We start from the raw sequence: 23700 nt of genomic DNA on the forward strand, positions 1-23700 counted from the left end.
TTGGATGCTGCAGGAGGCACCGACAAGGAGACACATGACATATACATGTACATATGACTAACTGTGTGTGTGTAAAGTGCCGTCAAGTCGCAGCCGACTTATGGCGAACCCTTATGGGGTTTTCAAGGCAAGACACTAACAGAAATGGTTTGCCAGTGCCTTCCTCTGCACAGCAACTCTGGTATTCCTTGGTGGTCTCCCATCCAAATACTAACCAGGGCTGACCCTGCTTAGCTTCTGAGATCTGACGAGATCAGGCTAGCCTGGGCCATCCGGGTAAGGGCTATGACTGGTATTACTTCTCTGTAATACCAAAATAGAAACTTTCCTTGGGGATATATAAAAGCTGTCTCCACATCTGACTGGTGGTACTCCTGTATCACCTAAAGCTGTTTTTCTTTGATCTTAATCTTACTTGTAGCTTCTTACTCAGCTCATCAATAGAGCTGCATTTGTGCCAAGGAGATTGTTAATCTGGAGGATTCAGATTATTTTTAGTTTTGTTTAGTAATCCCATTGGCTACAATGCAAAGAAACATTTGCATACATCAAAAGAAGTCTGCATGTGCAAAAATTGCCATGTACAAAATTCTGTTTAGGCATGACCAAGAGAAGGCCATAACATATCCTTTGATGACTTGGGGGCGGCTGCATTAGTGAACACTTTGAACATCTCTGCAACTTCACACAAGGTTATATAGTTGAAATATTTATCTCCGTGCATCACAGGCATTGGGTATCCCAAGCAGAAGTAAAAAGGTAACGGTCCCCTGTGCAAGCACCGGGTCATTCCTGACACATGGAGTGACATCACATCCCGACATTTACTAGGCAGACTTTGTTTACAGGGTGGTTTGCCAGTGCCTTCCCCAGTCATCTTCCCTTTACCAACCCAGCAAGCTGGGTACTCATTTTACCAACCTCGGAAGGATTGAAGGCTGAGTCAACCTTGAGCCGGCTATCTGAAACCAACTTCGTCAGGATCGAACTCAGGTTGTGAGCAGAGCTTGGCCTGCAGTACTGCAGCTTACCACTCTGCACCACAGGGTTCACTCAAGCAGAAGTACCCCAAGGCTAAATAACAATATTTGCAATGTAGCAACTATGTTGATTTCCTAATGCAAATAAATTAGATAACCATATGGATATTGTTGGAATTCATCTAAATTAGATGTACTTCAGAATCAGACAGTTAGGGTCTCCTTTGGTCCCTGAGACACGGACAAAAGCCATATGGGACAGGGACTGTAAGGAGTAAAGTTAGCCAAGATTGAGCAAAACAGTTGGCTGGATCCAACCCTGTATCTTCTCAAGAAATTGCCACAACCTTAAACCACCTTGTTGCTGTGACACAAATTAAGCTCAAATGAAATATACATTATAGTCCCCCAAAGGTAAAAAAAAACACCACAAAGAGGGATGCTTTTTGTAAGGTGCTTCATGGACTTTATGGAATGTTGCAAATATATACATATATGCAGAATACCACTTTATATATTCAAAATGATAAACAGAGAGATATTGCTGAAAACTGTTACAATTTCTAAACCATAAAAAGGAATTTGAAATATTTAATATAAAATATCTACAAAAATAAATGATCAGGTTTTAATAATTATTATTATTTATTTACACGATATAGAAAATATTTCCAGTTCTTTTCTAAGATCTTTGTGGGAGAGAGTCAGTTGTACGCATCTCAGTAAGATGCCATCTGTAACAAAGAGCGTTTAAATAACTGGGCGTGGTGGGAGAGTTCTGTCACTCGGTCCACCATTTCTTGCAAGGATGCTGTGCTGGGATAATTCAAGGCAGCCCCCTTGGTGGCCATTACAATGCTTTTAAGCAGTTCGCAGAGCTGGTTGCTGGAGTTCATAACACTGTGGCAGATCTCCTGGGTGGCCAGCTGCCTTGTCAGGGTATCTCCTATGAACACCAGTTTGTGAGCACTTAGGATCACAAACTTGCTGTGTGCAACGAAGATCCGTGGGGGCTGGGCAGCGCTGATGCAACTGAAGAAGGCATCGATGGCATTCAAGAGGGAAATGAAATGAGTCTCGCACTGGTCTGAGTAAAACAGAAGCAGCTGCCTGTCTTGAGAGGCGAGCAGGCTGTTTGTCGGGTGGAGGCCTTGAGGTGGCTTCCATTGTGAGATGTCGTTTTCCACTGGCTTTGTGATCTCTTGCTCCAGCCACTGGAACTGATTCAGCTGAAAGGCAAAAAGGAGAGGCTATTTAAGGTACTGTCAAGCGCACAGCCCTGTAGTATTTTTGATAATCATGACAGCATTTGGCATTCTTTAAATTACCCCTGCCAATCCGTAACGGAAATGGAAACTGCTCTGAGACACTGCAATAACCCTTTGTCTGGGACAAGCATTGACATGGCTTGCTGGCATCCTCATTTGCTCCTTCCCACCTCTCCCTCACTTATGGAGTGTGAATGAAGGCCTCTTAGTGTCAGAAGTATCAAATCAATCTCTTATTTTCTGTGATGTTGGAATGCAGGCGCCTGGGTTAGTCGGAGTTTGTTTCCTTGTGATAAACCAGGATTCTGAAACAGGATTAAACCATGCTTTCAGAGGAGGTTTGTTGTCATGTCTGAATGCAACCATACACTGGCTTACCTTAGCCTGCCCTGGTGCAATAATGCAAATGTCTAAAAAATGCCAAATATATTTTGACAATTTGAGATATTTAAGGTCAATGTTTCTATGTATGCTCCTACAGCAACCTGCTCTCTCAAAGTTGTGGTTTTCCACAGCGATACACACCAGGCATCCTTAGTCAGTCTAGTGCAGTTTTCCAGTTCAAAGTCAGTGTCTCTAATTGCTTTTCTGCTGTATTTTGGTGCTGCCCTTCTGACTCCTACCTGATGATGCTCCAGCTGCATTTTGCTCTGCTTTATGATATTTTCTTTTTCCAGAAGCTCCTTCTGATGCCTTTCGAACTCCTCCTTGCCCTGATGGGAGAACATTAAAGAAGACCATTTTAACAAATCACAACCCAGAAATATGCCTATTGAGATATTGGGTCAACAAAAAGCTTAGTTATTACACAACAGGTATTTCATTGGCCACTGATGAAGGGCTGTTTCTTTCGTGGTCACCCCCGCCAACTGCTCCGGTGCTTCGTTTTGATTATGTATGCCTTTCCTGACTGTCAGAGGTCACCTTGCTCTCCCCGTGCATTTTGCCAGTGTTTTCTGGATGCTGTTTTAGCAAAAATCTGGAAAATGTAAACAAAATGCGCAGAAATGCACGGGAAGAGCGAGGCGACCTCTGATGAACAGGAAAAGCATGCATAATCAAAATGAAGCACTGGAGCAGTCAACGGGGTGACCGCAGGGAAACAGACCTGCATAAATGGCCATTGTGTGCTTATGCCAGCTTTCTGGCCAGCACAAGGAGGAAGAGGAGACCATCAAGAGCTTACAAATAGATCTGTTCTTGATAAAAGGATAGTGTGTAATAAGCTTCAAATCTGAAATAAGTTACACATGAAGTTGCCTTATACTGAATCAGACCCTCGGGCCATCAAAGTCAGTATTGTCTACTCAGACAGGCAGCGGCTCTCCAGGGTCTCAGGTGGCGGTCTTTCACATCTCCTACTTGCCTAGACCCTTTAAGTGGAGATGCCAGGGATTGAACCTGGAACCTTCTGTATGCCAAGCAGAGGCTCTACCACTGAGCCACAGCCCCTTCCCCAAATGGGGTTCCCAGGTGGTTCCCCCACCCAAAGAAAGACCAGACCAAGACTTGCTTAGTTTCAGCAAAGATCATGTGCCTTCAGAACACAACCAAGGACAGTGGTTCCATGCGTCTGGAGGCTTCCCTTTCCTGCTCCCACTGAGAAGGTTGAGCAGAAGACTGAGGAAGGGAGAGCAACCTAAGCTTCCTGAGTCATGCTCCAGGGAGCTCCAATCTATAAGGTGGGTGGTGCTGCGGCATGCCCCCCCTTTCCCTGCACAACCCAAAGAGCTGGAAGAATCTAAGGCAGGGGTGTCAAACATATGGCCTGGGGGCCGGATTCGGTCCCTTGAGAGCTCTTTTCCGGTCCGCGAGCCAGCTAAGGCTGCCACCTCCTCTCGATCTGGGCTGGCAAGCCTGCTGAGGGCTCACCAGCCAAGGTAGTCATGTCCCCCAGTCATGAACACATGAAGCTGCCTTATACTGAATCAGACCCTGGGTCCATCAAAGTCAGTATTGTCTACTCAGACCGGCAGCGGATCCCCAGGGTCTCAGGCAGGGGTCTTTCACATCACCTACTTGCCTAATCCCTTTAACTGGAGATGCCGGGGATTGAACCTGGGACCTTCTTCACACCAAGCAGATGCTCTACCACTGAGTCACAGCCCCTCCCAAACTTGGAGGTTATGGACTGGCGAGCCCACTGTATACTCGCCAGCCGAGGCAGCCACCCCATACTCTCGATCTGGGCTGGTGAGGCACGACCTGGCCAAGTGACATTTATGTCATATCCGACCCTCGTAACAAATGAGTTCGATACCCATGATCTAAGAGAATGTCGCTGACTACTAGTTCAGATATGAGGAGGTAGCATCGGAGCTATAAGCACATGTTTCATCCGGGCCGAAAATCTCTCTGAAGGGTCCTGTCAATAAGATGGCTTGTATGGGTTTAGAGCTTTGTAGTTTAGAAAATCTTTCTGTCTAGGACACTGTGCTTTCCTTCTGGGACACAAGTGAGTATCTATCTAGTATATTTTTATGTCCTTTCTCCACGGGGCTCCAGATCACCCTTTCCCATGCCAAGCAGATGCTCTACCACTGAGCCATGGAAGTGCTGATCATGGCTTGATCCAGCAGGAGCATTCTTATGTGCGAGAGCCAGCATTACAGTGTCAGGCTAGGATTTGTGAGACCCTAGTAAAAATCCCACTCTGCCATGGAAGCTTGCTGTGTGATCTTAGGGCAGTGACACACTCTCAGCCTAACCTACATCACAGGACTGTTGTAAGAATAAAATGAAGGTAATTCCGTGGACTGCCAAAAAAACAAATCAGTGGGTTATAGATCAAATCAAGCCTGAACTGACCCTAGAAGCTAAAATGACTAAACTGAGGCTATCGTATTTTGGTCACGTCATGAGACGACAAGAGTCACTGGAAAAGACAGTCATGCTAGGGAAAGTTGAGGGCAGCAGGAAAAGAGGCAGACCCAACAAGAGATGGATTGACTCAATAAAGGAAGCCACAGCCTTCCGTTTGCAAGATCTGAACAAGGCTGTCAAAGATAGGACATTTTGGAGGACTTTCATTCATAGGGTCGCCATGAGTTGGAAGCGACTTGACGGCACTTAACACACACACAATCCTCTAGTGCAGTACATATAAATAGTATGGAACTCACCTGCAAGTGCACATAATCATAATCATCCATCCAACTCTTTTCAGAGCTGTTGCTGCTGCATTGGTAATGGGAGTCTTTAGAAAGAAGTGGTGACAAAGAACCACAGTGGTCCTGGCTTTTGTCTCCAGGATGAAACGTTGTCTGGGCTTGAGGACTATCATATACATAATCCACAGTGGGACCAAGGCTTTCCGGTGCGCTCTTTCCATGCAAGTCACAAGGCATTTGTCTGAAAAGCACTTCGGCATTGACGCTGATGGTGGTGGTCAGCTGCTTTGCATCGTCTGGGATTGTCCTCACCACCATCACAAACCGATCCAGATCATCGCATTTGTTCTGAGGCTTGTTGATAGCCAGGACGTTCAGGGACCAGCTGCAATTATTGAGGTCCTGGCTAGTCTGGGTTAAAATCTGATGGGAATCTTCCAGCCTTTGCAGCTCCCGTCTCGTTTTGTTGTAGAGGCTGAGCTCAGGGATAAAGGAAGCGTTGGCAGTCGCTCCCTTGGCAAAATTAAGGTAGTCGACCAGCGACTGCTCCACCTTGTCGACAGCAGTGCGGATCTTGTTGATGTGCTTCTCCATGGACTCATAAGACCGCCAGTCCGGGCCAACGAAGGCCATTAAACCACAGACGGTGGTCTCCACTGCATGTTGATGCCAGTAAAGTCTCTCTATGGCTGTGTCAGGGTCCAGCACCAACCTTTTGTCCTGAGAAGGAGAGGCTGAAAAAGAAGATTCCTTTGACGTCGTGGAAGAGGTGGACATGTTACTCCTGGTGCTTCCCGTACTGGAAAAAGATAACCTGTTCATCCCATCGGTCACATCCTGCAGTCTTTTAGTGTCCTGGGTGACCTGTGGAGGCACATCATAGACTCCCTCTTTTCCCTCAGGATTGAGACCATCAATGAATCCCAGGTGCTGCCCAGGGAAGGGGACTCCTCGGGGAGTATCGTAGACGTCTGTCTGGGGAGCCACCTGCTGCTCAACGAAGTGAGTCTGATGGCTCACTGGGACATCATACAGGCCACGGTGGCGTGATGTTCCTTCAGAAGTGGGAGATGGGTTGCAAGTGCATTTCTGTCCACCTTCTTTGGCTGCTTTGGCAACGGGAGGAGGAACATCGTACACACCTTCTGGTCTCATATCATGCTTTATGCATGCAGCCAAGTCAGGCAGGTGTTCCCTGGAATCTGTGTCATCTCGGCAGCCAGAAGAGGAGATGGCATAGATCTAGAAGGCAAAATAAGAACATAAGAAAAGCCATGCTGGATCAGACCAAGGCCCATCAAGTCCAGCAGTTACACATGCCACATGGTTCTGTTATATCAACGCTAACCAGAGTGTAGTATAATCTGATCACCACACTGAGCATCACTGCTGGGAGACCAGCAGACACCCTGGACAAAGGGTGGGCACAGAGGCATTGCCCAGTTCCATGCATGGCTGGGCAGCTGCCAGGAGTGCTCTCAGTCTGTGTGGTCCTTCCAGTGTCCCCACCAGGAACAAGGAGTGTGGATAGGCATTGGACAGTAGTTCCCTAGGTGTCATGGACCAGCATACAGACTGCTCCTCATCAAATAGAAGAAGAAGAGTTGGTTTTTATACCCTACTTTTTATACCTTCCCTTCCCTTGTGAGGTAGCTGGGGCTGAGAGAGTTAGGAGGGAATTGAGACTAGCCCAAGGTCACTCAGCAGGCTTCATGTGTAGAAGTGGGGAAACAAACCCAGTTCATCAGATTAGAATCCACCAATCATGTGGAGGAGCGGGGAATCAAACCCGGTTCTCCAGATTAGAGCCTGCCACTCTTAACCGCTACACCACGCTGGCTCTCACCACGCTGGAGGTCAAAGACTCAGAGCAGGAGGCAGCTGGGCACCTAACATTGCCACAGAAGAAGGCAGTTAGGACACCTCCATGAGCCACCTATAATATGCAGGAGGAACCCCAAGCATCTGAGCAAACCTGTTCAAACAGCCCTGTGTTCAGACTCAAATCCTGAACCACCACCCCCAGTCCCACCCCAGAACCTGCTGCCTGGTATTTCCCCAACCGACCTCTCAAGCATCTCCGAGTCCTGAACCACCTCAGCCCCACAGCAGTACTCGATGCCACAACCAGGCACGGCACCTTCGAATACTGGTGGCCGGCCTCTCCACCTCCTCCTTGCCTTAGTATTCAAGGCCTCCGTTCACCCACAGCCTTTCCTGGAACAACATCCATGACACATGGTCGGCTCCAGCTCCTGCCTTGACTCCTGGACCTCAGCCTTGAGCAGGAAACAAGCTGAAGAAATAGCCCTCACTGCTTTAAGGGAATGAATTGAGCTCTCTCATTATACAAACTTTGAGAGTGCTGTGAATTCAGACAAGTAAGTAGTTCTGGATACCTGTGTTTGGACTAATGCGGATCTTTGACTACAGATTCAGCATTTCCTTGGCTGTGTTTGCCCTCACTGTGGTACCAACAGGAAGGAAGTTCGGGAATAGCTAAGGGACAACTCGTGTCTCCCAAATCATGAATAATATAGGATGAGACAACCTGTGCCAGCTACACTTCTTGTACTTTAGAGGAACTGGCACAGGGATGGCACTCATCTGAAGCAAAGGTCTTGCTTCTCAGTACAGTGCGGATCATACAAATCAGTTGCTCATAAGTGAACATCTTGATCTAACACTGTGGATTTGCCTCAGAGAAACCCCAGCTCATAAAAGGCTAATTGCAGCAACATTGATGTACCCCCCTCAGATACAGCAGATAAAGATAGGTTGGGGGCTGGAAGTTCACTCGATGCCTCTTTTCCTCTTTCACTGCACCCTGTGCTAAAAACAGATCTAAAAACTATCTGTACTTCACATTAGAATACAGAACTGTGGTAAGATCTAGTGTCTCAAATACAGAAAGACAAAGTGGCTTCATTTGCAAAATATAGCCTTCCTTCAGCAAACAGCCCCCCTTTTTTTGTGGGCTTTGGACCTCGACTTAGTGGGATTTGGTGGGGGGGAGTTGGGAGCACAATCTTTCAGCACCTGAGATGGGCCAGTAAGTATGCCTTGCTGCTTTCCAGTGGATGCACCACAATTAATCTAGTGGACAAGCCGTTAGTCTGCCTGGGAAATAAGGGAGAGGAGGAGGAGGAAGGGAATGAATAGACTGGATATAAATTAGATTTGCAGGCCTAACAGGACAATTAGATCCTGCCACCGAAGCCAATGGCTCAGTAAATGGAACGCAGGGAAATCCAAAACTAACAAAATGACTTGGTGGGGTGGGGGTTGCATTTTCACTGATCAATTTCCTGCTTTGCACCAAAAAGGATCCGATAATTTCAAACACCGAGACATTGCACTATTTGCCAGTCCTCATGTGGCCCCTTCCCAATTATTTCCATTGCCCCCATCCATAAAAAGGGCCAGTGTACAGTTCTGAACTCTAATTACACAACGACCTTACATAAAACTAGTCATTACATTCTGAACTTTATCTTTATCACAGTTTCTTTTAATAGACAAGTTACAGGCTCGAGGGGAATGTTGCAAAGGCTAGAGTTCAAAGCGCACCGTGCTCTCTCTCTCTCTCCATCTTTGTTTTAGTGCAGAATGGCATTTTTGTTTAAACATGCCCTCCACCCAGCAAGAAAGTACATGTTTGCTTTAAATAAAACAGCAATCCGTTTACCCCTTTTGTGGGAGGAATGTCGTACTCCCCTTGAGATTTCGCATCTCCCGCTTGAGTAGCTTGTGCAGGACCTTTAAACGATGCAGGAGGGACATCATATATCTAAACAAAGAACAAACGCATCACACAAAATAGAACATCACAGTAACTGCATTTCAGTTTAATCCTCTCCTTTCTTAGCAACTGGTATGAACTTGGCAGTTTCTGTCACAAACAAGATATGGGTTGGGGGGGGACTTTACTTTTTTGTTTCTTAGCTTTTAAACACTTATACAGGCCCTAAGAAGAGCCCTGTGGCGCAGAGTGGTAAGCGGCAGTACTGCAGTCCAAGCTCTGCTCAAGACCTGGGTTCGATCCCAATGGCAGTCCGTTTCAAGTTGCTGGCTCAAGGTTGACTCAGCCTTCCATCCTTCTGAAGTCAGTAAAATGAGTACCCAGCTTGCTGGAGGTAGTGTCGACAACTGGGGAAGGCCATGGAAAACCACCCCATAAACATAGAGTGACTAATAAGTGTCAAGATATTTCACCCCATGGGTCAGTAATGACCCGGTGAATGCACAGGGGACTACCTTTACCTTTACATGCCCTAAGAGGCTTCCAGACTTTTCAGATTCTTTCCTAAAAAAACATATACAAGACCAGATCTTTTATTCTTCTGGAAAAGAATGGTACATTTCTAGGCAGCTGGGTTCATACAGAGATATGTTCGGGGCCACAATATATAACCCAAAGAATCCAGCAGTCAAGCTGGTCCTGGGGAGTACCACTTTAATATACCAGTGGAAGGCTGTAAGCCTGACATCCCAGTCCCGAAGTCATTACTTGTATATTATAAGTTCTTAATGGTTCCCAAATACAGAATTACACTGATGACAACCCAGCCCAAAATTCTGGACAAGCTGGGCGAGAGGGCACATATAGATGTTAAACAACATAGGGGAGAGGATTGCCCCTTGCGGAACCCCACACACCAAAGGGCCCCACAGCGGTATCTCTTCCCCAATATATGGCAATTGCCTTCTGTATGTTAATTGTGTATTGGGCACCTAGCTCCTCTCTGGCTTTTATGCTTTTAGAAGCAAGTTCCCCCAAAGCAATTGTGATGCTGCTCTCAGAGCATTTCCCGATTAAGTGGAACAGAGCTGCAAAACTTTGGAAACGGTCATGTCACACATTATGTAGAGGCAAATCTGAGTTTCCCACCAAGACATCATACTCGACAGGGAACGGCAGTCAACCCTGGTTCTCTGATTAGGCCCTCCATTTGAAACAAATCTGCTTGAAATCACATCTTGCAGTTTTTTTTTCATGTTTTACATTTTAAAGGCACACTCAAAATCTTAAGTTTACACCTTTAAAAAGTAGTATGTGAATTAACCTTTAGCTGAGAAAGATAAAGTGATTAAGTTCGCCGGATGGCTCTGAGCAACTTTATGACACCATTTCGCATAACAGGAAGAAGATAAGGCCACACCAGTAGGTAGGAGAAAAAATAAACCAGGTGCAAGTGAAGCAGTTTATTAGATCTCCTAGATCCCTACATATTTTGCTATATGCGTTGTCAGGGGATCTTACATAAATAACTCTCCAGCTCTCACCTTGAACAAATGGAACATTTGGCACAAATGGGGGCCATCCTCAGAATAAAGTTCGATATGTGTACCTCAAATATGTCAGAATCATTTAGGAATGAAATCCAAACAAATAAAAGGATCCAGGACACAGGCCGGATTTTGCCCAGGCATATCTTTTTAAAAAAGGTAAAGGTCCCCTGTGCAAGCACCGGATCATTCCTGACCCATGGGGTGACATCATATCCTGACGTTTCCAAGGCAGACTTTGTTTACTGGGTGGTTTGCCAGTACCTTCCCCAGTCGTATCTTTTAACATGTATGATTTATCTCAGAGATGTAGCCAACTTGTGCCATCTCCACTGAAGTAAGAATGACTGACAGTAATTGGTGCCTAATCCCTAGCAATTTTCACGAGGTGTGAATTAACTCCCCCATCCCTCCATCGTCCTCACTCTGTTCCACTGAGATCAGCATATATGTACTCCACTTCCAGTGCCTTGGAGTTGGAGACAGAAAAGCTGTCATTTGGACTCCTTTTTGTACCTTTCTGCTGCACACTTTGTAAAAAATGCCCCCAGGAATGCCAGACAGGAGTAGACTCAAGCATGGCACACACTACGGAGTCTGAAGGTATTGATGCCTCATCCAGTAAGAGGGTGGGGATTCTCTCTCTCAGGATCGCTTCACATTAAATTAGCAGACATGTGCCTGTAAACTGTGTGTATCCAGAGGACATCATCATATGTGAAATAGCATCTGCCTGGCATCTACATGTTTTTTGGCATGGTTAACTCCCTGCACAACCTACATATGCTTCCCAGAACCTACATAGAAATCATTCCATGTTCCCACTGTCACGGTCTCTGACATAATTATGGTATTTTGTGAACATGTGCAGAATTAATTCCATGTAGAGCTTGAACACAGCATACAAACTGAACCACAAACTGCAGAGGTTTGTGTAATGAAAAGCCTGGCAACAGCTTGCAAAATGCAAATGTCCTTAGAACAGGCTGACTGAATTCTCTCAAGGTCTGAATTCTTTCAAGAGCTAACTAACTTACCCTGGTCTTGTCCTTGAAGGGAGAACAGAGTCATTCTTCACTATCTGCCAGAAAGGTGTATCTGAAATTACCCTTCCTGATTCAGTTCAGCTGCTCATATCTCAAGAGCAGAAAAGTCCTGCTATCCTCAAACCTTGAGAAGGTCTACTCAAAGACCTCAAGGCTATAAGTGCAGTAAGCTTCTTGCTTTCTGTAACCTTGCTGAAGGCTATGTTTCCTACTGACCAGATGGTTACATGTTACAATGTGAGCAATAATTGTGTTTTATGATTTATATAGTTATATATTGTATTGTAGATTTCTAAATAGTCTCATTTAATGCGTATTGTACTGAAGATGGGAATGGTATGAAAATTGAGTATATGGAGTGATCATGGAGCTCAGAAATGATTGTTTATACTTTAAGCAAAATAGACTGAAAGGAAAGGAAGCCCATATTTGGTCATGGGGAGAAGCTAATAACCTGAACAGCTGCAACTGTAAATTATTGGACTGCTCATGTTATTTGAAAGTGGGGAGGAAGATATCCCTCCTGATAGTAAAATCAACACTCTTAATGAGTCTGAAACAGTATAAATACAGCCACAGTAAGCCCAGAGAACCTTCCAAAGGCTCTCAAGAAAAGGCTGACTGGTATGTATGGCTTAAATACATTACTCTAGACTTTATGAATTAGATACTTTGAACTGAACCAGAATAATTTGACTGTTATATTTTAGAAGTTGGATTTTGAAACTGAATAGTATGTAAGACTTGCTTTTACTTCATACATTGTAAATACATACATTGTACTTTGACAAGAGTTTTTATAGAAGTGTTAAAGACTTGATAATCTGCATTTACACATATTTTACTAGAAGTATATCAATAAAAAGACTTGCTTTTTAAAACTAGGTAAAGTTGTTGAGTCCTGCTTACTCAATGACTGGCTGAATAAGATAACTTCACTTCTCAGTGAGTGATACATTCTAAGAGCCTGTCATCTGAACAGCACGACCCGCTTCACCGCTTTATGCCAAGACATCTTCACTCCACCCAGATTGAGATTGGCTATTTGTACTGCCAGTGCTCCTGAGACCTAGCTGGCTTTATATATAATTTATTTATATATGTGTGTGTGTGTGTGTGTGTGTGTGTGTGTGTTTGCAGCCTTCGGATATTCTGGCTGATGAGTTTAATGGCCTGTGTCCTTTAGAAAACAGATGTGGATTTTATATTTTTGGGCCTCTCAAACATCCAATGTCTCTGGTGACCGGCAGAGTGGGAAAGGCCACCTTCTCAAACCGAAACAAAATATTTTCAGTTCGGTATGAGAGAACCTGATCTATGCTTAGGAAGCTGATAGAATGGCAAGTCCTTTTTTGCCCCTTAATTTCAGGTCTGTTGACAGTTTTATTGGTACATACCCCTTGGAGAGGACGAACTGGTGGGATATCGTAGGTATCCTTCTGGTATTTGCAAGGGAACTCGTAAACATAACCTTGTCCTGACCTGATTGGAGTTACTACCTATGGATTGAAAGAGAAAGACAGGAAAACATAAATAGTGAGGCTAAGTGTATTAAGAGTCTCTATACAAACATTACTTTTACTGATTGACACATTTGATCTGGGAAGCATTGCTAGTGGGGGGAAAATCACATTTTTGATAGTAAAATATGCAATCCCAAACTAGTTGTTGGTGATAAAGCTCACCTCCTCTCCCCTCACTTTAAACTAACCTACCATTACTCACCTCTAACTACATCTGCATGGGATTAACAGGTCGATCAGATACTCCCAGGCAGCATGGCTAACCTCCCTCAATCCCCCGTGTGCCCACGAGTGCAGAAGCCTGTGGCCGGTGACATAGTTTAAAGTCACAGCCAATGTCTGTGTGTGATGTCCAGGGCAACTGTGGCCTCTTGCTCTGTCTGACAGGGTTGCCAACCTCCAGGTGGGGCCTAAAGTCCTCTGGAATTACAACTCATCTCCAGAGATCAGTTCTTCTGGAGGAAACGGCTGCTTTGGAGGGTGGATCGTATGGCATTATACCCTGCTGAGATCCCTCCCCTCCCCAAACCCCACTCTCCATAGGCTCCACCCCCAAATTATCCTGGAATTTCCCAACCTGGAGTTGGCAACCCTACTTTGTGAGGGAGTAGAAAAGAGCAAAAGTCCCGGAGCACCTTAAAGACTTACATTTCTGGCAGGGTATGGAGCTTTCTTGAGTCACAGCTCACTCCTTCAGAGTCTTTAAGGTGCTACTTACTAGACTCTTGCTCTTTTCTGCTGCTACAGACAAACATAGCTACCCTGTGTGAAGGAGGTATATTAAGGAACACATGCATCATATAGCCACAGTAATAAGACAGCCAGGATTAGCTATAGCTCCTTATTGAGTGTAGACTAAGATTTTCAAGAGACTGAAAAAAATTCCACACTCTTGGGTATATTGTTTGCCACTATAGTTTCTAATGAATCTTGATTAACAAATACTTCTGCATCCGGAATGAATATCTGCATAGGAAACTTTCAGATCAATGTGACTACATTAAAAAACCATTGATAAACAGGGTTCATAGAGGAAACTAATATTCCCTAAACTCTAAATGTTATTTAGCTACACATTTTTTAAAAGTACAGACATAGAACCAGCAGGTGCCTGATGGTGGGTTGCAAAAAGTGTTGTTTATTTCTGCTGAGGAGTAGATTGGATGAGAACTGCTTTTAAAACTTCCTAGCAAACACCATCCCCTACCCTCGAAGAAGTGGGGTATACTTTTAGTGAAAGTTACACTGAATTTCTCTGCTTTTTTTCCTTAATGTGTTAATTACATGCTGTAATGAAGCTTGCTAAATCTCTCGTCATCCCCCACTGTGATCATGGACAGGTGCATAACCATTAACAGTGTAACCCCCTAATCTCTTGAGTTAAGGGGCTGTTTGCAGTTTGTTATGTGCAGCCCAAAGAGTCATGGAGCTTGGCAGTATGTCTGAGTCCAATCCTGTCCACAGTTAAAGCCATGGAAACTCGCTGGGTGACCTTGGGCCAGTCACACACTCTCAGCCTTGACCCTGGCAAGTATCTGGATGGGAAACCTACAAGGAATACCAGGGGTGTGACGCGGAGGCAGGCAATGGCATACCATCTCCCATTGTCTCTTGCTTCGAAAACTCTACGGGGTCGCCATAAGTCAGCTGGGACTTGATGGCTATATATATATGTATATATATTTATATGAACATTTATTTCAGTGGGTTTCTACTGGAGTAATAACTCTGCATAGGATCGCTCTGCCACTCTGTCAGCACAGATTCGCCAATTCTGCTGGCTGGCCAACTTTCTAAATAGAGTTTCAAGGCAGAACCCCCCCCCATGGTATCTCATTGCTTTCCAGAGCCCACATGTGTACAGAAATCATGCATGTGCACACATACACACACTTTGAAACACACTCCAAAGGCTAAAGTGTCCCAGACTTCTTCCCTTCCTTGAGTGGGCAAATAGTTTTGGAACAGTGTTTCCCCCCCCCCCCCTATGAATGATAAATCAAATGAGCAAAATGTCTAGCCCAGAACTTTCAATGACAAGTGTATTATTAGCCTCACCTAGTAATTCTGAATATTTGGCATACTTGTAGTAGAGATGAATTGGTGAAAAAAAAATACATTTTTTTACCATCAATCCCCCAGTCTCTCTTAACTTGCAGCAAATTCTGTTTTACATAAATAACAGGTCCCTGGGGTGTGACAAAACTATGCTGCAGGAGAACAGATAGGGCAAATTAGAAACAAAAGGCTCTTCCCAAGGCACCCTTAAACTTTAATTTTCTCTCTAAAGTACAGAGTTTGGCGTCAGGCTGCCTATGTGAACTACAGAGAAAATGCTCAGTCATATGGGCTTCTTTGGAACTGGGCCAAAGGCATCACTAAAACACATACATACCACTGGTATGCATGTTAAATTGCAGGAAATCGAATTTTCCCCTCCTTAGCAGATTATTTTTATGCAGCAATTCAGTAATGGGGGGGGGGGAGAGAGAGAGAACAGCCCAAGTATACATAAAGCTTACAGTAGAAAAGAGCAAGAGTCCAGTAGCACCTTAAAGACTAACAAAAATATTTTCTGGCCGGGTATGAGCTTTCGTGAGCCACAGCTCACTTCTTCAGATACCTGAAGCACAACTAACAGTTGGTATCTGAATAAGTGAGCTGTGGCTCACAAAAGCTCATACCCGGCCAGAAAATATTTTTGTTAGTCTTTAAGGTGCTACTGGACTCTTGCTCTTTTCTGCTACTGCAGACAGACTCACACGGCTACCCACTGTGAATAAAGCATCCAGTCACTTCTTTTTGCTTCTGCCTAGGTGGAGCCCCGCACAAGCAAACAGTTTAGAAGACTTGCCATTCATATGGGCTGGTCCATTTACGTAGACTTCCATTTGCCCAAAGTTTGCTGCATGGACATTTTATGTTGGCAGCTTGTTGAAGTGGTCAGCTGCACACAGAGCCACAATTATGTGGATAGTTCTTGATAGTTTTTCTTTGATTTTTTTTAAAGCATATATATACACATATACAAAGTCATAGTCAAGGTGGTAATTAGTGGTTGAAGAAAAAGAACACTGCCCCAGTCCAGCAGGGGAGGTACACGTATTGACGCATGCTTCTACACTGCTCAGGGTCAGGACTCCTGCAAATGTGAATGTGCTCAGACACTGCGACAGCTGCATGCACTGCAGGTGGAGACGCATTTCTCCATACATCTAAGCACAACTAACAGTTTTATTCTGACATCTTTGGGTGTTAAGGGCTAAGATTTCCCTATAAACATCCATGCAAGATTAAAGGAGGAAACCTGCCCTCCCCTATGCCACGCAGGGGTGGTGGGGGTGCAGGTGCCATTCCTGAGCCAGCACCAGTGTTCATGAAAGCTCGCAGGATGAGCTTACCCCAGTGATAGGACCCAGTGCCAAAAATACCAACGCTCCTTTACTCTGCATAGTATACATACCTCTAATGGATGGGGTGAACTGATGACCTGACTCTATAACCTGCTGCTCCCACATCACAGCTTCTAATTTAGAATCTGGCCAAAAATCCACTATATTCATGCATCCAACATCTCACGGCCATCAACAGAACATGCAAGCAATAATTTTTCTTTTGTATATGTAACGTTGTCCATGCTGCATTCCATGTGAGAGAATATGGTGGTTTATAGTGAAATCTAATGCCTATTTTAGTGTAAGGAGCCCATTAGAGCATGAGATATATCCACATGCCTACACTAGCTCTTTCAACCCCAGCCCTGGATTTATATGCAGAGATGCAAGGAATTTGCCATTACACTCAACCTCCTTTGGGGTTGCAAATAAGACTGCAAATCAAGCCAACTGGCAGCCAATATACATTTGGCAGAGGAGGATTTCCAGATCTATTCTCTCTTTAGACATGGCTCAGAGACACTAGTGAACTTCTCATACTGTGCAAGTATAAAGTTTGCCTGTAATCCCAATGTTTTGGGAATATGCTTTCTGAAATTACTTTAAATGGTCACACTTCACTCTAAACAACACCTTTTCTTGCAATGTATAGATCATGGCAGTCTGACCTCCTAAACAGATAAAAGGATGAATCTAAAGCATATATGTGGAGAAGTAAAATCTTACATAACTATTTTCTCAGACTGAAGAGCCATCTTTCAGTGTTCAGGCCCGCAAATCCTCTACACTAGAGTGTGCAGTATCATGTGAAATTTCTGGATTGGCCAAATCTGGTCTAAACACTGGGATCCTGGTCTCATGTCATTTCAAGGTCCAAAGGACCAGTATCTTTGGCCTGTTTTATTTTGGGTTCTTCAGTTCAACAATTTGTTAGGGAGGCTGAGATAAGAACACTTACTTCTGGATTAAGATTTGGGTATGGCTCTATCCTAGGAGACCCATGGTGCAGAGTGGTAAACTGCAGTCCTGCAGTCCAAGCTCTGTTCACAACCTGAGTTAGATCCTGACGGAAGTTGGCTTCAGGTAGCCGGCTCAAGGTTAACTCAACCTTCATCCTTCTGAGGTTGGTAAAATGAGTGCCCAGCTTGCTGGGGGTAAAGGGAAGATGACTGGGGAAGGCACCGGCAAACCACCCCGTAAATGTAGTCGGCCCAGTAAACATCGGGATGTGACATCACTCCATGGGTCAGGAATGACCCAGTGCTTGCACAGGGGACCTTTACCATTTTTATGGCTCTATCCTAGCCCCGCTCCTAAGATACTTCCCTCTCTCGTGGGTAGTAGGATCGTGAAGGTTGATCTTAACAGGAAGTACCTTCATGACCTTACTACCTGTGTAATGATTTTATATGAGTTCACATGCAAAGGAATGTTCAATAATCACTTTCAGCCACCAAACATGTTTCCTTGGGAGATTTATTGGGGCAGATTTTGACTTCACTGGAGCAGTATGGGAACATCTCTCTCATGAGTGGGTCGCACAAGGCCCCAATATTATTTGTGGCATGGATGTGGGTAGGGTAAGAAATTGACAAGGTTGCTTCCCATGCCCGTGTTTCTCCTTTCCAAGGTCTGGACCATGCTGGAACAGGAAGGAGCCACATCATTCACCCAGCACACAAAGGCTCTGCCCAGGGCAGTCGGTCACAGCAGAATGGGATCCAGCTCTAACAACATACCGATCAGCAGCCTAGAGTTGCAGCTAAACCTGAAAGTCCCATAAGCTCTAACAGCTGGAATAAGCTGGTATACAGTTGGCGTTTTAGCATAGGCTGCGTTTTGAGCCCTATTATTATGGGATAAGACTAAAATAAATAAACAAAATCCCAAGGCATACGTTAACATTTAAAAGAAAGAACTTCCCAATAATGGGAACACCAAGGGGGGAATAGAAACCTTTCTCTTCTTAGCTCCCTTTCTTTGCCCTTGTTTTTTTCCCCATCCTGATATGCAGGAATTTACTTCCTGAGAAATGTCAGTGAACTACAGACTGCCACCCCCCTTCCATTTAAAAGAATGCCTGTGGTCATCTGGTTCTTGAAAATCCTACAGCTCAAACCAGAATTTTTTACTTGTTTACGCATTAACAGAACCAGATGGTGTACCCACAATCAATCTCTCTCTCTCCCTCACAATTGTCAAACAATGCAACAACTTCATTTTTCTAGAACAACTAATTGGGGGTAACAGGACTAGGCTTGGGTGAATTAAGTAATGGATTAGCATCAGGCCTGCACTATTAAGTCAATGCATTACAAAAGAATGGACGGAGCTGAAAACCTGCCAGAGCGCTTCCTCCTCCAAGAGTGGTGATTTGTGCCTTTTGTATGCCAACTGTGTGTTCTTTTACAAAGAAAAAAATGCTGCATATGCATATATCCCGTCAAGCCTCCAGCTCTGTGGTTCATTAAATCTCTTTTCCTTACACAAATGGGGGGGGGGATCCTTCCTGCTTGTTACCTAACGCATAAAAATAGGGCAGCATTTCATAAGAAGTGCCCTGTTGGACTAGATCAAATGGTCCACCTACCCCAGAGTTCTTTCCAGAACAGTCAGCCTAATGTCCTGGGGTAGTTCCCCGGACAGTGCGACGGAGGCAGCAATCTACTCCCAGCTCTTGGTAATTGAGTGTACTGCCTCTGGACATGACAACTCACAGGCATGGCACAGGCGCCCCATTTTCAACACAAGCCTTTATTGGCATATAACGCCCAGTTTTCATCGTTATCATACTGGGAGTTTTTTTGCAACTGCCCAACCCTGTCGTTATGTCAACTCTATTTACGCTTCTGCTATTTCTCCAATGGTGTTCCAATGGAATTAAGACTCATATCAGCAGCAGGACATCTGACATATCTCATGTAAGCAGCGCAAGGCAGGAAGAATGTAGAACTTTGAGACGACTATGCCAAGACTCTTGTAATATTTAAAACATTGGGGAAGTATTGCTATTCTATGTGCTACTGACATTCAGTGCATGCACACCATGCGAAACCACTGGGGGCCAAAAAACACAGGGCTGCCACTCATGTTACATATCCAATGAACGGGTGAGGAAGTCCGTAAATGAAGACAGCATGAACATGCTAATAATTTGCAGGCCAATTCTGCAAGCCAAGTGACAGAATCTGTTGCGCAAGTGCCACCATCTACCCTAACCTTACTGACCATGCCAACGGTGTTAGTGGCCAGACCACTCTAGCTACCTGGGGTGCCATTACTGCACAAGGGACCAAGGCCGGCCCAAGAGCAGGGCACTGCTCCACTGAGATGAACCAATCTTCCAGGGACCTGGAATCCATCATGGTTGCAGCTTTGGAGTTGGAGGTATGAGTTGGTCACTTTATCTGAAGAAGTGAGCTGTGGCTCACGAAAGCTCATACCCTGCCAGAAATTTTGTTACTCTTTAAGGTGCTACTGGACTCCTTGTCTTTTCTACAGCTAGTGACAGACTGACATGGCTACCCATCGTGATCTATCACTTTACAAAGGCTGCAAATATCCTGGTTACCCGACCTCTTGCAAAGCTCTGTCTCCGCACTAATTCTCCCAAGCAAAGCGGAGATACTCCAATTTTTATTGACAAGTTGGTAAAATGAAATAAAATGTGTAAGTCCTTCCATAAATTTATGTGGTGACATCATGGAGATCCTGCAGACTCCTAAGGGGTTGCTGCAAAGAACGCTGTTTCCTTATCCCATTCTTATCCTCACAAGAACTCTTTCATTAGACACAGGGACTTGCCCAGTACTCTACCAAGTGAGCCTTTCCAACCCAAAACAGTGGGCAAGTTTTCAAGTTCTCCAGAATTCTTCACCAGACTGGATCAACTGTATAAAACAATAGTGAGAAAATTAAGTCCTGCCTGCCTGAGCCTAGGAAGGGAACCACCCACTGCTGAAGATGTCCTCTGCCTCAGAGGAGAGCTTGATTGTTAATTTGTGACAGTTTTTTTCCCCAGTCATGATTTTAAAAAAAAATTGTATAGCACTGATTTTTGTTTCTTTCCAGTCTTTTCCAATGGGCCAACACGGCTACCTACAATCTTTGACCCTCGAGAGTTAATGTTTGCGGGCTGCCTCTGAAGATTGTTTAACAGCTACTTGGGCTTGTTTATTCTGGAACAGTATTGGGAGGGAAACTACTTGAGAAGGGGGTTGGTTAAAATAGATATATTGTTGCTCCCTACAGTCTTAAAGATCAAAGCAGGGACGATGAGTTAACAAGCAGGATAAGGCCAGAGAACAAACCATGGTCTCCTCTACCCCTGCCTCCCACTTCCAACAGGATAGGCGGAAGCAGGTGTAAAAAAAGACTATCAGAACGAGGAATGGCTTAATTTTTTTAAAATATGAACACTATCTTGTCCAGCAGTCTCTAGATCCTGTTCTAGAACAAATGAAGGTCATGTGATCCTATGGCAAGGTCACAAATTACCAGTTCCTTAACAAGGTAAAATATAAAGTAGCAAATGGGGACATGAAAGGACTTGTGGGGGCATCTCATTTTCCTCTCTCCCACTATGTCTTCTTTCTCGTTCCTGAAATCCCCCATAGCTGCTCCCGTTTCCTGCTTCCTTCTCTCCTTCCCACCCACCAACCTTCCTTTATTTCCCCCACCCCTGTCTTTAGCTTTCCCTCCCCCTGGCTGCCTCTCCTAAGGAAAAGTCTGGACCAGTTACACATTGCCAGCTGCTGGGCTGAGTTGAACGGCGCCAGGCAGGCTGGGCCCAGTTGCACAGTGGGGTACCTGCTATTACTCGGGGGGAGTACTGTTAAGATTACAAGGCTGTCAGATTAGTCTGACAGGTGCAGGTTAGATCAGATGGATCTAGTAATGATGCAATCAGCCTGGAAAGTCCCTGGAGAGCTAGAGGGAGCTGGCCTGATCCGGTTATGGCCAGGAGGCTGATGCAATACAGGAGCCATGTCAGGATGACTAGGCATCTACTGTGATTGGTGGCTGCGTCCACCAGGTGTATATAATGGAGTGAAACTGAAGCTCTGTGTGGGATGCTATGAGCGGAGAGTGTGTAAGAAGTATCTGTATTATATCTTTGCAATGTGAAATAAACTACACTTTTCTAAGTAGCAGAGGACTTTCTGATGGTGTTATCCTGGACAGACTGCCAATCCGCTGGCTTCCGCATCAAGTACCTCACTTTCTCTGCTATCCCCTCCACACACTATTTCCTCTTCCAGGCAGGCCATATATCCTCATCTTCCCCTGCTTCCTTCTCTCCTTCCTACCCACCCACCCACCAACCTACCTGAGGCAAAGCAGTTGAAGGTAACCTACAGTCATTTAAACAAAATAGTTTAGGCAAGTATTTGGTGAAATTTCAGGAAGGAAAGAAGAGAGCCAAATAGGTTAATCAGTAGAACATAAACTGCATCCAAACAACCCTGGATATTGCTCTAAAGCAGTCACTCACCTCCTGAACTGTCTTGTCCTCCCAGGAAAATCTAGCCATGAATGAATGCTATAGAACAGCAAGAGAACACTGCCAAAAATGTGTGGATGCAGTTCTGGATGTACCCACTGATATTTTTCTTTTATTTTTTTGTGGAGAAATGCCATTTTGCCCTTTCCAATCTGAAAATTTAAACAGTGTCATGGAATCGTTAAAAGAATTTTGCATGCATATTTAAAAACAACTGTACTAGAAAAAGAGCCTGCAAATGCAGGTTTAAAATGGGAAACAAAATGAAAAGTCTGACCCCGAACTGTTCAGCGTCTATACATTGGCTTTCAAAGCATGTCTCCCCAACTGCATTTTAACTTTTTCAAAACTACATTGGGAACTTATTGGGCTAAACTTCTGTAGTATAACATAGAAGCAGCAGCAGCAATTCTGGGAAGGGCAACCATGTTAGCCACAGTAAACATGAGTCCTCCAGCTGCCCAGATTTCATACAATTGCAGTGGATAGAGTTGCCAGCTCCAGGTTAGGAAGAACAGTTTCACTTTCCAGTTCTGTTTGGCTCTTGCTAACAGCCAGTTCAGTTTGAGGTTTCCTCCTGTGATCCCTTCGTGGGTTAAATTAAGCTCCTGTTGGCTACGCACCTCCTCTATGCGCCTTCTCTTTATGATACATAACATCTTAAAATATATTCCCCACCTTCACAGTCTGCTTCACACATATGGTCACATCAGTTCCTTGCCTGCAGAACTCCACGCAACGTTTTCTGTCCTGCATCATCAGTGTTCAGCAGACAGCTTGGGTGTAGCAATGAATGCCTTTCGTCACTTACACAGATAAAGCTTATATAAAAACCTTGGCTTTGCCTTAGAATAATCTTTTATAGACATCACTCACATATATGAATCATCTCTTACTATATCACCTTTGTTGCTGAAAGATTCTCCAATTTCTGAGAACACCTGAAAGGTGATGGAGCAGCCACAGAAATACACGAACATAATGCAACCGTTACGTGCGCAGTGTGGTAGCTAGGAAATGAGAACCTGCATTAAAGTTACAGTAGAACCAGGGTTGTGGCTACAGTTCATTCCTCAGTGAGAACTCCTGTAGACAGTATAATTCAGGGAGGGAAGGCAGCATGGTATAGCCCAATTGTGCCAGCTTAGCAGGGCGGTACTTGTCAGAAGACTACCTAGGAAGCCTCTGTAGAGGAAGGCTATGGCAAACCACCTCTGCTTCTCACTTGCCTTGAAATTCCCTTGCTGGCGTTGGTGTAAGTCAGTTGCAACTTAACAGCAGCATACATATGTAAGTAGATAGTATAATTCACACACGTACATTTTGCAATAATCAAGCAAGCAGATGTTTGAGTCTCCGTAGCTAACACAACGGACAGATCTTCATATAGCTTCAAATGCTATTTTTGACAATACAAACATTCAGCTTCCAGTCACCAAATGCTCAAAAAAAAGAACATATTTGCATCTTCACCAAAGTATTCGCTGATTTTTTTTCCACACTCTGAAATATTTTTTCTCCTTGAACATGTTTCTACAGAGCACTTTTCCACAAGTGAGCAAGCATCCACCCTCTGCCAAAACAGG

The 23700-nt window shown here is 44.6% G+C and overlaps 1 protein-coding gene across 1 annotated transcript in view; it reads right to left on the reverse strand.

The window, feature by feature from the left end:
• Positions 1–1699: 1699 nt before the first annotated feature.
• The window catches only part of NEDD9 (neural precursor cell expressed, developmentally down-regulated 9), a 56962-nt gene continuing 34961 nt past the window's right edge, over positions 1700–23700 (reverse strand). The window contains exons 3-7 of the mRNA XM_056854711.1: positions 13091–13192; positions 9047–9148; positions 5371–6600; positions 2872–2961; positions 1700–2209 (exon numbers count right to left, since the gene is read on the reverse strand). Of these exons, the coding sequence (XP_056710689.1) occupies positions 1700–2209; positions 2872–2961; positions 5371–6600; positions 9047–9148; positions 13091–13192 (2034 nt within the window). The remainder of the gene's footprint in view (positions 2210–2871; positions 2962–5370; positions 6601–9046; positions 9149–13090; positions 13193–23700) is intronic.

The sequence above is a fragment of the Euleptes europaea genome, chromosome 8, assembly GCF_029931775.1.
Source record: "Euleptes europaea isolate rEulEur1 chromosome 8, rEulEur1.hap1, whole genome shotgun sequence".
Taxonomy (NCBI): Eukaryota; Metazoa; Chordata; class Lepidosauria; order Squamata; family Sphaerodactylidae; genus Euleptes; species Euleptes europaea.